Raw genomic sequence first — 15068 nt, 5'->3', positions numbered from 1 at the left:
TTTTTTTTTTAAATTATATTACCTTCTACCTTTAGTAAAGTACTAAATTATAAAAAAATATGCTTAATTACTAGCTGAACTCCAAATTAGCATAAACTTCCTCACTAAATTAAATCAGACCAAAATGTTAGCATGTTGCTAAAAGAAAAGTTAAACTCTAAATCAGCCTGAAACCTCATTAGATAACAAATAACCCCAAAAATGTTAGCATAATGCTAAAATATTAGCTAAACTCCAAATTAGCATAAAAAACTCATTAGAAGCCAAATTAGCCAAAAAAGCTAGCTTGTTGCTTAATTACTAGCTAAACTCCAAAGTAACCTAAAATTTCCCAGTAAACTAAAATAGTCAAAAATGTTAGCATGTTGCTAAAATAGAAGCTACATTGTAAATTATCTAAAAAGAAAAAAAAACTACAGTAGATAACAAATTAGCTGAAAACATCAGCATTTTGCTAAAATATTAGCTATATTCCAAATTAGCATACAGTTCCTCAGTAAACTAAATTAGTCACAGACTCCTAACCGCAGACTCAGGATGTCAACGACTGTTGTGGGATTTCCTCTCACACTTTTAAAGTAAAGGCTCTGGCGCTAACATCGGAGCTGTAACGCTAGCGTTGTGAGCCCGGGGTTAGACCTACACACAGGTTGTTGCTCTTCTGGGTGAAGAGACCAAATGACTTAAACAAAAAAGCATTCCTGTTACCTTCAGTTGGCTGCGTTGGTCCTCTACTTCTCTCTCCTCGTTTGGCACCTTCCTAACATCCCGAAGACAAGTCTCATAGTTTTTCAGCGTCTCCTCTGTGTCTTTAGTATTTCTGATCACGACATCGATGGTTTTCAGTCTGAAAGCGAGTTTGTGCATTAGAGGAAAGCCAGAGACATTTCAACAACCGTCAGATTATCCGGGGTGTCTGAGCCTCACTTGTCCAGGTAGACGGAGGACAGGCCGTAGACGTGCTCCATCTTCTTTAGGGTGACGTCCAATTCCGAGCGCAGCATGGGGGCCGAGCTGGACGGCTGAGGAGACGCCAAGATCTCCTCCGTCTTCTCAGCAATGGAGCTCAAGTCCTTTTTCAAGCCTTCCAGCTCGGACTGAACTTTCTGTGATTAAAAAAGGGAGAAAACCTTTAGTGGCGCTGTCTCAGCAAACCATGCTGGTGCTGCTTCGCTCTGCAGATGTTACCATTTGCTCGGCGGTCTTCAGAGCACAGGCTCTCAGCGCTTCTCTTTCCACTGGCTGCCGAAGACGAGTCACCGTTCGGTTTTCACAGCTCTCCAGCTGCAGACGAAGATCTTTGATCTTTGTCAGGTAAGTCCTGCACACAGACTCATCTTGCTCTCCTGGTAAGGGGAAAAAAAGAGTCGAGTTTTCTGGTTTTTAAAACCGTCTTTGGTTATTAGTCGAAATTTTGTTTAACGTTGCTAATTTGAGTGTCAAGTTTTAATTCGCCTTTGTATGATTTATGGGGTTGAGTTTGGGCAGCTTTGGCAAATAACTAGCTTTTTTTTCTGCTGATGGATATAACTCCTAAATGACTTGATCTGTGTTGTAAAGAGCTTTTCATCAGCCACACAAATTAATACTTTCTGATTGTATCCAACACAGCAGCTTGTGCACCCCACAGACTTGTGCAGAAAAGTAGTAGCAATCATTAGCAGTTAATGAAAAAAATGTTCAAATATTTTCATCCATAAAATCATCTCAAAAGTTTAAAACTGAAGTGTATTAAATCAAATTGAAAGGATTCTTTTTATTGTTGTTTTTTTGTGTCACAAAAATGTCTTCATCATGCATCATCACATTGATGAACTGTATTAATAAAGGATTAGTCGGTGAACTAATTGGTTCATTCACTTGTCATTTGTAGGAATCAGCAACATGATGCTCAAGTTGAAGACGATTGAAATTAGAAATAAATCAGCTAAGATTAATTGTGCACGAAGCTGAACTTCAGCCACTCAGAAGCACCATTTCAACTCAATATCTTACCTGATATGGGCGGCATAGAGCCTGAAATGTCAACCCAACAATCAATTCACACACAAATAAATAGGAATCAATCTGATCTCATGTCGTGCTCCAAATTGAGCCAAAACAAGAATGTGTATATGGGTCCAAACCTTGTTCTGCAGTGCTGACCAACGAGTGAAAGTGCTGGTTGGCTCTTTTGTAGTTGGACTCCACCTGCAGCCTGTCTTCAGCTCCGAACATCTGAGAGTCCTGGCTGTCTCTCAAGAATTCCTGGTAGTGTTGCTCCAAGTTCCGCAGAGCCAGTCGGTACTCCTCCACTCTCAGGGTCTTGAACTGCACGAGGAGCAAAACCATGAACCCCAAAGCTGTGACGGAACACAGATGTGGGTCCACTAGGAGGTCTCATCTTCTCTTTTGAGGTGACTGTGACCTTGACATTATTAACCTTTTTTTGGGATTTCTGATTGTTTTTTTTATTGCCGTACTGACTGTAGATGCTTCAAGATAAGCCCCGCCCACTCAACTGTGGTTCTCTGCAGGATAGTGTTTGAACATTAATGATTAGTTTTGAAGTTGCATCCTCCGAGTCTCTTGTTTCAGGTTCTCTGTCTCTTCTGAGAATTTTCTTGCTCTAGTAAAGTGCATCAGTTAGACATGATGTTTTTCTTTTGTATTTTCTTATAAGATGTTTTTTTTCTTTCATTTTCAGGTGTTTGTTGGTATATTCCTGAGTTTTTTTTTTACTTTCATTTCTGCTGGGTTTGCAGACGCAAAGGCTCCGACAAACATCTGATTTGGTGCAGCAGAAAAATATTTTCCTAAGCGGGCGCAGCTGAAGTGCTTCACCTTTCTTTTTTTCTCTACATGTGGTCACAGCTGGTTTGAATAGATCTTTTGCATATACAGGAATATTTTAGTTTAGCCTTTCTTCGCCGACTTAATGAATCTTGACTTTTATGACAATAAATAGAGCCAAGTTTGGTTTTAAGAAAACTGTTTTTAAATTTGTTTTTTTTTACCATGCTGACGTTCCAGGTGTTGATGATGTGGATGTCTCTCATCAGGTACTGCCAGGATAAAAGGCTCTTTAGGTCCACAAACATCGTCTGCCACATACCGTGCAGCCTTTGCAGGTTTCCATCCAGCCTGAGGTTTGAAAGAAAATGTTCTTGTTTTTGTTCCGACTTCATGCAGGTCAAAAACCCAGCAGATGAAAAGCCTCACCCAGCAACGCTGTTCACAGCATCCTTGTTGGTAGGAGGCACCAGGAAGCAAATGGAGGGCACAGACGCCTCGCTGCCCTTGTTGTTCACCACTCTCCATTTGTGAGGCTGTGTGTTGTTCAGCAGAGCACACTCGTCTCCTCTGTGGACGGTGATCTGGAAGAGAAAAGAAGTTTAAGAATGACTTTCACCATACTATGATCATGCAGAACATTTATGGTGTATTCCTTGACATATTTATTAAAAGAGGATGGAGTGAAGCCTACCTCCATTTGTTTGAAGTCACACACCGCCTGGATGGGCAGTTTTCCCTTGATAGGGGTCGTTGGGTTCCGCGGCTTCAGCTGGACAATGGTGTTGGCTTTTCGCTTCAGGCCTTCCAGGTGAGTTTTGAACTCTGCCAGTTGCTCTTTCTCATCCTGCAAAGAATTAAATCGTGTTTGCTATTTCAAATGGTAGGAGAACATTTGAATTCTCAGCAGCGAGAGTGAACTCACGGCGGCGTCCTGCAGTAAATCTTCGAGCCTCGTCACAGTGACTGAGCGGTCACATGTGTACTTCCTCCTCATCGTGTCCTGCATCTTCTTCATCTTTTCCTCGGCTTCCTTCACATCAGCGAAGAACTAGACAAAGAATAAATCAAACAAATGTGGATCTGCTATGGAATTTAGAGCTGGTCTCCAACTTGGCGCCGCGGAGGAGCTTTGTGCTTTCATGGAAATTGGAACCATATTAACTGGCTTCTTCCATGGTGAAGTTGTTACCTGGAAGTAGGCTGTATTTTCCTTTAGATGCGTTTCAATGCAACAGCAGAGCTGAAGGATCCAACTCCACTGAGTCTGCAGGGCTGCAGTGAAAGCCTGAGGAAAAAACAACATTGTTAATCAGCTTTTAATGCAAATTGCAGCAGGATACATGCCTAAAAGCTGCTCCCTCATCGTCCATCTAACCCTAACTTCTGCTCCTCTCCTCTAAGGGTCCTTCCTAGTAGCTCTAGCCAAAGTATTTTTTTTTTTGACAAGCATAACCCCTGACCCTTCTCTGAATATCTCCAAACTATCTCAGTCTGCTTTCCTGCTCTCAGTACAGACGTCTGCAAACATCATGATTCACAGAGATAACTGTCATCTGTCAGGCTGTCTATCACCATGGAAACAAGAAGGGGCTCAAAGCTGATCCTTGGTGCGCACCCACCTCCACCTTGAGTTTCTTTGTCACACCTACAGAACATCACACCACTGTCGTACAGCTGTCCTGAACAACTCCAACACACTTATCTGGACTTTCACATACAAATAAAAGCTGCTCTCGTGCAGTTCCTTCTGATCTTTTCCACTAATATCCTCAAAGCAAGTATTTAATCTGTGGTTCTTGCGTGAAACCAGAACACTTCTCGCCAATTCCTTAGGCATCTTCACACACGCCTCCAAGATCTGGTTCAACAGTCAGAAACATCCTCATTAATGTCTTTCTCACTTCATCCTCACTGATCTTTGTTACTTCCTGTTTCGCAACACCCCATCTTTTGAGATTTCCCCTTGAATTACTGTCAAAATTTAATTTGCGTTGAATAGCATGGGGATTCGAGAAGCTGCTGTGTCAAATGCACAAAGCTAACAGTGGCTGGACTGTTATCCAGGGACATGTGACCACAGTCACACTGAGACTCAAGCAGCTGCTGAGCAGCAAAAACAAAGTCAAAAAAAAAACATCAAAGCGGCTCTTTAAGGTTTATTGTAAAGTCAATATTAAAAATGGTGCCTGACAATCATTAAAATCAGGAGAAATGCCGTATTAAAGCTTCAGATTTGGCCTTTCACCTTTAGGTTATGCTTCTTTGTCCTTTATTATTTTTCTTTTAAACATATTTTATCTTTTTATGGAGACAAACTTTCTGTGTTTTTGTTATACATATCCAGAAATCTCTTAGACATAAATTGGGGGCTCGTCCGGGATTTATGAATCCATCAGGATCCAATTAATTGAAGTTTACTTGAGTTTTTTAAAACTCTGTTTGTATATGGAGACAAAAAAATTGGTTAACCGTGTTTTTAGTGGTTTTGTAACTAGGCAACAGTCACATGAGAAGGAGAAAAAGAAACTCTTCAAAGCATCACCTCTATCGTCTTCCTGGCGGGGTGTCCGTCTCTCAGCAGTTTGTCGCCTGTCGCCTGGACGCCGTTCACCTTCTTTTCCCGGAGTTCCAGCTCTCTCATCAAACCCTGTGGAGCAGCAGAACCACCGTCATTCCACTGAGATCAAACCAGCGGGAAAGAGGGAGTCACTTTGTCACGCTACCGAGTAGTTGTCCTTCTTGGACACCATGTTGGTGTTTCGTTCGCTCCAGTCGTAGTTGACCTCCTCCTCCTCCTTCTCATTGAGCCACATGAGTTCTTTGGTCGCTGCACTGACAAAAGTGTGGAGCTCCACTAGGGAGCGCAAACGGGCCTTTGATGCGGTCTGCAGGGACACAGAAGAATGAGATAAAGGAATTATTTTGGACCTCTTCCTACATTTTCACTAACTATTCCTCTGACTCACCAGGAGCTTTCCGTACTGAAGCTCCAGTTTTCCCAGATACTCGCGGTATGCTGGTTTACTGACGGGTGAAATCTGACCCTGGAAAAGAAAAAAAAAAAAGAAAAAAATAATTGTTAAATTAAATTTTACAGCTTATTTTGTTTGAAATGTATTTGAATAAGTTGTGAAAAACTGTATAAAAGAGATGAACAATAGAACAGTTGAAGATTCTTCTTTTCAGAGACGAGAAAAGTCGAGACAGGAACAGATCAACATTTAAAGTTTCACTGAAATTCAATGGTCTTTGAGTTATAATTATTTTCTGCAGAGCGGCAGGAGTTTGTTAGAAATTTGTCTCCAATTTGTGGCTGGGACTATTTCTGCACAAATTTCCCATCATTCCTTTGTTTACACTTTCTCCGGCTAGCTTACAGCGCCTCACAACCCCACCTTAACATTGCGGCGCCATCATGTCGTAGAGTTTTGAGCCAGATTTCAGCTCAGACGAGGAAAATGAAGACCTACATGGATTGGATCATAAGTGGATGCATCAGAATAGAGTGGAACAGAGAGTTTGTGGCTTGCTATAATAGCTTCTACGTCACACCTACAACCTTTTCTTCTTTCTTTTGTTTACTGTCTGCTCTTGATTCAATGGTTTGCAAAAACAAACGCTCAGAAATGCAATTTTAAGCTTCATTTTCTTTATGTAAGTGCTCTATCAAGAGAAAAATGCCACGAGATCATGTTGACATTTTTCTTTGAGCAGCATTTAGGCTGTAGTCTTCAGTAGAAGACAATCTCTGGTGAGATGGTTGGACAAATCCATCATATCTGCTTGCTCAGAATAACCTCCACGCACCTCGTCGGCCTTGGCTCTCTCTATCTTGCTGCGGAACTCCTCCACAGACTGGTGGAGTCCACGATGGCTGCCCAGTTGAGACTCCACGTTGGCCAGGTCAGACCCCCACTCGCCCTCATCCACCCGCCGCTGGTTCTCCTCCACCCAGCCCAGCAGGTCGTGGGCGTAGCGCAGAGTGACCTCATCCAGCTCTGGCCGTGCGCTTTTGGAGGACTGCTGCAGGACCTGGACGGTGTGAATCTGGGTCATGGGGATCTGAGAGGCGGCCACACCGGACTTCAGGCGCAGGTTGTACTCACTGCGCAGGTTCACCAGCCTCTCATGGAGACGATAAACTCTGAGACGGAAACACAAAACATTTAGTCTGTTTTTAGTTCATGTTTTTTAAATAACTTTCAAAAAGAACAAGCCAATTAGAAATAACCTAATATGTGATTGATCACATATTTAACCACACAAACTGCTGATGCACTTGTATCATAAAAGGTTTGTTTCGTCTGCGGTTTCTTTATTTGCACCTCCGGTACATCTGTTCCGCCTGCAGGTGGCGCCCGTCCTTGAGAAGCTGAACATCATTGAAGAGGAATCGGATCATTCCTTCTGCTTTTTCCAGATCAGCTTCCACCTCTGCTGTGTGCTGCGGCGGTTTTCCAGAACTCATCATCCTCACATCCTGACAGACAAACACAAAAGCAAAGCTTTCATGGAGGCTCCATTGTATTGACCAGACTTAGCGCAGTTTCCCAGGAAACATGAAAAAACTCGACACAATACATTTAAAAAAACAAGAAATCTCTTTCCTATTTGGCTTAAGTCTTATTAGAGTTATTTTCTCCTACAACAACAAGCACACAGGTAATCTATTCACATGAAAAAGTATATTTATTGTCTCTAAGATCTTTACGGAGGACGTTTGGGACGCTTCATGGAACCTTCAACATTTTAAGAGTTTTGCACCAAAACAAAAACCCCAAATTAAAAATTCTCTTCCACTGCTACATCTATTAAACAAAACAATTTTAAAAATAAAAAGTAATAGTGGAACTTAAATGCATAGATAAATATTTTCAAACGAAGAAAAAATAGTTTAGAATTAAGCTGAAATAAAACATCATATTTATCTCACACATGGCTTTAATAATCAGAAAAACAATTTATCCTGCTAAAAAGTTGGGACATTTAGCTACTGAAATTCTAAGCTATAAATCTTGTTTTATTTTTCTGCATCATAATTGACCTTCTGGCAGAATGCAAACACAAGATCTGTTGATTTAATGTGCGAGTCCAGGTAAATGCAGCGGGTTGTGTCAGCAACATTTGACTGGTCCAGTTGGAACCCGGGTTAGTCGTAACCCCCACTGATAGTAGATAAAATGAGGAAGACAAGAGTGTAGTATATCGGAAATGTAGAAAAATAGGCCAAATAGAAGATAAATGAGGACACAATAGACGGAGAGATAGATCTGTACAGATTTTTTTATTGAAGTAAAACTGACATATTGAATACTATGCACACCAAGTTGATTTAGGATGAAGAAAAACAATTATTAGGATCATAGTTGGTCTGTAAAAAGTAAAATTATTTACTTTTGGGTGACCCTTAAATCTTTGAAATCGACAGAATCTAATCCAGCTGTGTCCAAATCCAGGCCTCGAGGGCCAGTATCCTACCTGTTTTCCAACCAACCTGCCGTTGAGGCTCCTTATTGGCTAAACACACCTCATCCAGGAAATCAACAGCAAATAAGGTCGAGTTTATGGAAACCTGGCCGAATGTGTTACCAAGTGTCATGCTCGACATCTCACCAATTATAAATTTATCTGTACGTTTTGAATCTTAATAAATTGATATGCTTTTTAATTCCACAATGATGAGCCGTTTATTTGGTGACTCAAAATCTCTTAAAAGCTTAAAAATTGATTTTTTTTTTCCTTTTATTTAAGCGATCCTGTGAGATTCAAGGTTGTTAAGCTCATTTTATTCAGTTACAGTACAATTATGACTGCTTTCCTAAAATTGGAAAATAAGCAATTGTAAATAAGACATAAAAACGCATTTATTTTTTCCAACTTTATAAATCAAAGATTAAAAAAAACACAGATTTATCAGCTTTAAGTGACAGATTTATACTTGTTTAGATTAATTGACAAACTTGTAATCCTCTTTGGTTAACCTTCAAATGTGAGATTTAATTAAATGCTCCTTTAACATCTCACATTTTATTAGTTAATATGTACTTCATTTGAAAGCACTAAAATCCCTGAAAAGGCAGTCTGTTACTTTAACCTTTGACCTGTGTTGGAGGCCTAGCTTGAATCACGAGGTTTGTTGTTATTTCTGCTCCTAAGACTATAAGTCCTCCTGTCATGCTTGCATGTGAGGCTGCTGTGGAGGACAGGAGTGCCCTTGAATGTTGCTCGTAACCATGGTTACATGTGACGAAACCATGAAATATCAGAGCATTTGTTTCCATCAATAATCCCTTTTTTATTGAAAAAGTTGATTCTTTGGTTTGGAGTTGCAGAGGTTCTCTATGCAAAGACAGGCGGTTGACTAAATGATCTTTCTGGCAGAAAGTGGACATTAAAGTAAAGTTAGGGACTCACCGCCTGCAGCAGGGTCTCCACCTGGTTGAGCTGCTCCTCACACACTCCGGACTCCGTCTGGACTTTACCCACAATCCTCTGGAGTCGCTCCATCCTGCAAAAAAAAAAAGAGGAGGAGGTCAAAGGTCAAGAGAAACTTCCAATTAACAAACTCTTGCTCACTGAGGCCAGAAAGAAAAGCAAAAGCAGACTCTCACTCACTCCGTCTTGGAGAGGAATAAAGATTTTAGCCGGTATCCCTGCTGCATGAAAGCCATGATGTAAAATGATCTAAGTTCACAACAAAAACTGACTGAAAGAGGAAAACTCTGGAGCTACGCCCAGCCCACCATGTGATTAAAACATCCTTAAGAGAGTCTGAAGGAGCACTAACTGTGAAGAGAGTTTCCCCAGTGATGCCTCGGCCGTCATGTGTTTCCCCTAATTCGATTTTTATTTTCCAGCTCACAAAGCAAACTGCTGCTTCCAGTGTGGTCTTTATCGCTCGAAGATGAGTCATGCTCATGGTCAAACGGGAACCTTCTCCGAGTGGCTCGCGGGTTTATCGGAACGTTTGCTTTGGCAACAGACACCATGTGATGAGGGTCTGTTTGTGGCCTAGATACTCCACCTCTCAAACTCAGTCCTGAGGAGGCGCTCCCGCTCCAAAATGCCAACGTGGAGTCGACCCCATTCCTTCTCCACGTCAAACGGATGGTAACCGGGCGGCACTTTGACATGACCAGCTTTGACTTCACCCTGAGAGAGAGCAGACGATAAACATTTGCAAGAGGTGGAAATCTCAACCAGGAATCTCACTGTTTTGCTTTTGGAAAGAGATTTAAGACATGTCGTTTTCTACAAAGAATTTTTTTCCTGTTTTGATCATTTTTAGGTTTGCAATTTGTGTAGTTTTGTAAATTTGTGCTAACATGAAAGGAACGTAAATAAAAAGTGTTCTCTCACTATGTTGCGGATCACCATTAGTGGTCTCATTGTTAAGCAGATTATTTTCAGTGCAATTATAAATGATTTTTTAAACGAGACAATAAAGTGTGAAAATGTTCATGTCTGTCTGAGAAAAGTGTATTAAGTTAGAGTAGAATGTAATCCTACTTTGTGGATTCCATCTATTTTTTGAACGTAACCCTCGATATGAACGAGGAAACACTGTATATAAATAGGGACGTCCTGATCAGGTTTTTTTTTTGGCCCAATACGATTCAGAGACATTTAATTTTGAGTATCTGCCGACATAAAGTCCAGATCCGATACTTAAATAAATAATTAACAGATTCGGGTCTTTTTGGGCTATTTTCATTAACATCATTTTAACATTTAACACTAAAACAGAAAACTTCTGCGAAGTAGCTAAATAATTAAGTAAAAATAGTGCAACTATTACTTAAAAAATGATTTTGAGAATGTTCAGTGACTTTAGCTTTGATATCTTCAGATATCTTGAACATTTTGAACCAAATGTGATTCTCATCTTCATCTAAAATTCTTAAAAATTAATGATGACTTTGTTTTAATATTAATTTGATGAGTTTTATGACTAGTTGATATCGTTAGAATTGATCAAATCCAGTAAGATTTTTTCAGAAAATGTGCCTGATTTTTAACACAAATCCTGGACAGTTCTGCTGGATTGAAATTGATTATATTTTAGACACCTGGGGAGACTGACTGACCATCTCCTCTGGCTTGGATGAAGCAGCATGCTACATTGGTTGTCAACATGGCTTCCAAATCCTTGAAAACTAATGAATATTTTAAGGAAAGCATAAAAAACTGACTTCTAAACAAGCTGCAGGATGCATCCTGACTCTGATCTGAGGACAAAACTCACCTCGAATGACTTGAAGATGTGTTTGGAGCGGTTCTTGTCGGCTTCTTTGGCGGGAAGTTCTGTTTCTTTGAACTTTAAAAACTGGCGCCAAAGAACCTGCGGAGAAGAACGTATCCCCCATCAGCCTTTGAGTCTCGATCGGTCACACCACGTTTAGTCTGAAGATGACGGTCACCTCGATCTCCTCATAGCTGGTGGGGAACTTCTTCTCCTCAAAGACGAGGATGTGGTGCCTGATCCACTGCAGGAGCATGGTGACCACCTCGTAGTACTCCTGCCAGCGAAGCTCCAGCTCCTGAAGATGCAGATCTTAAGGATTAAATCCTGTCTAAATTCTTGGATTGATCATCACTGATTTGACGGTGAACGTAAAAATGTTTAAAGTTCAAAAACCTACTGTGTTGCACTGATAATTGGGGTCTTATGAAAATGCCCGACACAAGTTAGCTAATGTGTTGGTATTTGTCAGATTAGTGTCAATGGGAATGCTGCGCTAAATACGGAACACTGCTCCTCTGTACTTTAATTCCCTTCAAACTTTATTCAAAGAAGCTGCACAATAACACTTTGATGAGGATGAGGCACAAAGGGAAGACTTCTCTCATCTTTTGGGCATGTTTTTAAACTTCTGCTTAGCTCAAAAGTTGAGTTTTACGTTTTTTTTTGTAAAATTGCTGTGAAAGTAAAAAATCCTGCAGAATTTCAGCTAAAACTGTTGAAAATGTCTGAAAACCTGTTGCATCAGGCCCTCAAGAGAGCAAACCGTTGATGAAGTATCGTGATGTTCAAAACATGTCGGAACGTGTGGCGTCACATCTGTGAGAAAAACGGCAAAAAAGGGAGGACCTACGTTTGCATTTACTCCATCCTGGGTGTCGGGAACTCTGGGCATGGCGTCATACAGCGAGGAGACGTACGTGATGATGGACTTCTCATCTGGATGGGGCACATCCACATCTGAAGTCACATGAAGAGGAAAAAAAAACACTGTTAAGTCATTCAAAATCAAAGATATTTTTTAGGTCCTCTGCAGAATTTGGATATAAATCTGGACTGGCAATAACTCGAGATTTACTGCAGTTTAGTTTGGAAACTATTATTATACCTTCAGGGTCAAGCAGGCGGGTGACGCCCAGCTCTCTTTCCGCCACGCTGAAGGCCTGCTCCAGATTCTCCTGGTTAGTCTGCCGGTACACCTGATTCATATCTATTAGAGCGGGTCTGTGGGAAAAGACAAAAAAAGGGTTCCACTGTAAGTGCGGCAGAAAATACCTTCATGCCTGTATTAGTTTCCGTTTCTTTTCTTAAGTTGCTTTTTGCTTCCAAGCATAAATAAACTTGAATAAAATTCCCCAGAATTCACCTTAACGGTAATCATTTGATCTAAAGAACATTTTAAAGATGATCATAACTTTTAGAAGATGGTACTTTTTTAGCTGCAGATAATTGGAAAGTGTATTACATATTTTTGACACCAGAAGAAATAATACAGAAAACCATAATAAGATAATCCTTTTTTTGCTTTAAAAGTATTTAGTGTGAGGCAACCAACAAGCTCAGACAAGCAAGGAGAATGTCGTAAATCTATGTGGCTGTACATCTACGCTGGGCCCAGAAATACCAGAGATTATTAAGAGTTTATGAGTCTTAAGAATAATGATCTATTATTCACTAAGTAAACACTTTCAGGTATTTTGTCTAATCTTTAACAAAATAAACATGACACAATGACCTAATATGCTACACTAGCTCCAGCTACAACAAAAAACACTAATTTATCTTTATTAGATTGAGGATTTCTGTCAATAGCTTCACATTTATTCACCTTATTTTTACTACAAGTTCATCAAAGTCACTTAATCTGACAAGAATATCAGTTAAAGCCTCTTTCTATTAGGAGATCACTGTCAAATTGAAGGTTTTGAAAGATGTCATAAACACAGATGGATAATTGGAACTCAAAAGACTTCTACAGTAATAATATTTACTTAAAATAAAAATATTTTATATAAAAAACAGCCATGATTTAATCTAAACAATAAGATTTCATCTGATAAAATTCTAACAAATACTTACATTCAAAATGTGATTTTCCTGTAATTTTCAACAGCATATTTAGCATAAAAATATATATTTTTAAGTTTAAATCAATCTATTGATCATGATTTTAAATGGCAAAACTTGTAAACATGAGCAAAACTAAATGAATCCTAAAGTAATAATTACAAGTTCATGCTTGTCCCAAAACAAAATTCATGTGGTTACAATAAATAAAAGTATCAGAGGTTGACAGATGTGTAATTAACATTTATTGTCCAGACAAGTCAAAAGCATTACCGAACACACCTGAACCTGGCATATCTTTCTTTACATTTACTGCAATAAATATTAGTAATAATAAAAAACAATAATAAATCCAAGTCCATTGATGTAAAGAATGCAGAACATCACTCAAAAATCTCAAAAATGTATATAAAACTCATGTCCTCGGGTGGTAAAAAGGCCCAGGTCCAGGCAAGTTTTAACAGAAAGTAAAATTCTTGTATGGAGGACAAAATAAAAACTTCCCCACTGTAATAATTATTTGTAGGCACAAGTTGCTTAATATGTTTTGGGTAAATTACTGGTATATTTACTGTGTAAAATAGGACGTTTGTGCTAAAATTATTCAGTTATGTTTTGTTTTTTACAAAAAAAAATTAATACTTTTAATTTGTTTTGAGTGGTTTCGATTTTAACACATTTAACTACCATGCTTGAAGCTGTGTCGACTCTTGAGCGCACATTCGTGTCTTTTTTACGGACAACATCTCAATTTTGATTCACTCTGCAAAGAACAATGGGATGAACTTTTTAGTATTGAGCATGGCTTACCTGTGCCTGTGTATGATGGCGCTAAAGAGTCGTCCGTCCCTCCAGCTGGTGGTGAAGTTGTCGCAGCGCAGACCCTGGTATCCTTCCACCATCCTCTGAGACCACAGCAGCAGCCTCTCCTTGGCCGTCATGTCATCCGACTGGCCTTTGACCTGAATGTCAGAGATCTGCAGGCCAAAGACGAGAAGAGACGGTAAATGTCAGCCTCATTCACCCATTCACACACTGTGGTGGTTCAGCGATCAATAGATCAATGGAAAAAAAAAAAAAAATTTGGAAAAAGAGCGTCTAATTTAAGATGTTTTTGCTTTTTCGTATCTCTAATTTCTTTTTGGTTTGAAGTGGTTTTAGGAAGCATGGGCATTTAAATCGCTTAATCGTGTCAAAAGCTAAAAAGGAGGCATGATTAATTGAATTTTCTGGTCTAATTAATGCTTGATCATTATTAAAAAGGTGAATAAAACACAAAGAAGCCCCTGTTTTCCTACGGATTTCTCTCAGATAACTTGTTTTTAAGAGGGTTCTTTTAAAATAAAAAAAAGACCCTCCACAAATGTAAAGATCTCTGAGCAGTTGTATCTGGAGCATGATGCTTCATTAAGATGCTCATTATACATAAAGGACACACAATTTCAGCAGAAAGTGAGGACAAAAAATAATAAATAAATAAACCAAAAAAAACATCTGGTTCAGAATCTAGTGTCAAAATGAAGAAAATAAAAAGACGTTTGACTTCATTTAGACTTATTTTTATCAATTAAAAAAAAAATGTTGTGCCAAAAATGTACACAATATTTTTTTTAATATATACAGTCCAAATAAGTAACTAAATTGCATGTTTGCAAAAAAAAAAAAAAGCCTGTAGTCTCAAATCTAGACAATTGTAATTCTGATTGGTAAAAAAAAAGAGTTTTATCTTATAAAAAACCTTTATTTTCTAAGGAACACGACTTACTTAGGAGTCTATCAAATAGCTCTTAACCAGAATATCTTCATGTTTTTGCATGTTAGATCTTTTAAACTTTTTTTCTTATGAAGATTTGAATCTTTTGTAGTTCTGGTGATTATCTTTATCAAGCCTCAAGAGGAAAGTTTGTAGCAGTGTTTGTGTCCAGGTTGTTGTTTAGAGAAGTGACGATGAGTCAGAGCAGAACTAATAATTTCACTGGCATTT

General features: G+C 39.2%; 1 protein-coding gene and 1 long non-coding RNA gene across 2 annotated transcripts in view; one reads left to right on the top strand and one right to left on the bottom strand.

Moving 5' to 3' along the window:
* The window catches only part of pleca (plectin a), a gene marked incomplete in the record, with an annotated part of 104365 nt that overhangs the window by 14070 nt on the left and 75227 nt on the right, over nt 1-15068 (bottom strand). The window contains 22 exon segments of the mRNA XM_024296696.2: nt 709-847; nt 928-1106; nt 1189-1346; nt 1996-2016; nt 2127-2310; nt 2997-3123; nt 3202-3356; nt 3467-3619; nt 3698-3823; nt 3965-4060; nt 5318-5422; nt 5499-5660; nt 5742-5819; nt 6583-6919; nt 7101-7255; nt 9190-9283; nt 9800-9927; nt 11021-11116; nt 11196-11315; nt 11871-11977; nt 12126-12241; nt 13895-14061. Of these exon segments, the coding sequence (XP_024152464.1) occupies nt 709-847; nt 928-1106; nt 1189-1346; nt 1996-2016; nt 2127-2310; nt 2997-3123; nt 3202-3356; nt 3467-3619; nt 3698-3823; nt 3965-4060; nt 5318-5422; nt 5499-5660; nt 5742-5819; nt 6583-6919; nt 7101-7255; nt 9190-9283; nt 9800-9927; nt 11021-11116; nt 11196-11315; nt 11871-11977; nt 12126-12241; nt 13895-14061 (3003 nt within the window).
* Nucleotides 3482-5848, top strand: LOC118599306. Its single transcript, XR_004948609.1, has 2 exons — nt 3482-3583; nt 5271-5848. It is a non-coding gene; the product is annotated as an uncharacterized LOC118599306 (long non-coding RNA).

Source organism: Oryzias melastigma, linkage group LG11 (genome assembly GCF_002922805.2).
Source record: "Oryzias melastigma strain HK-1 linkage group LG11, ASM292280v2, whole genome shotgun sequence".
NCBI classification, from domain to species: domain Eukaryota; kingdom Metazoa; phylum Chordata; class Actinopteri; order Beloniformes; family Adrianichthyidae; genus Oryzias; species Oryzias melastigma.
This window is presented reverse-complemented; position numbering and strand designations above follow the sequence as displayed.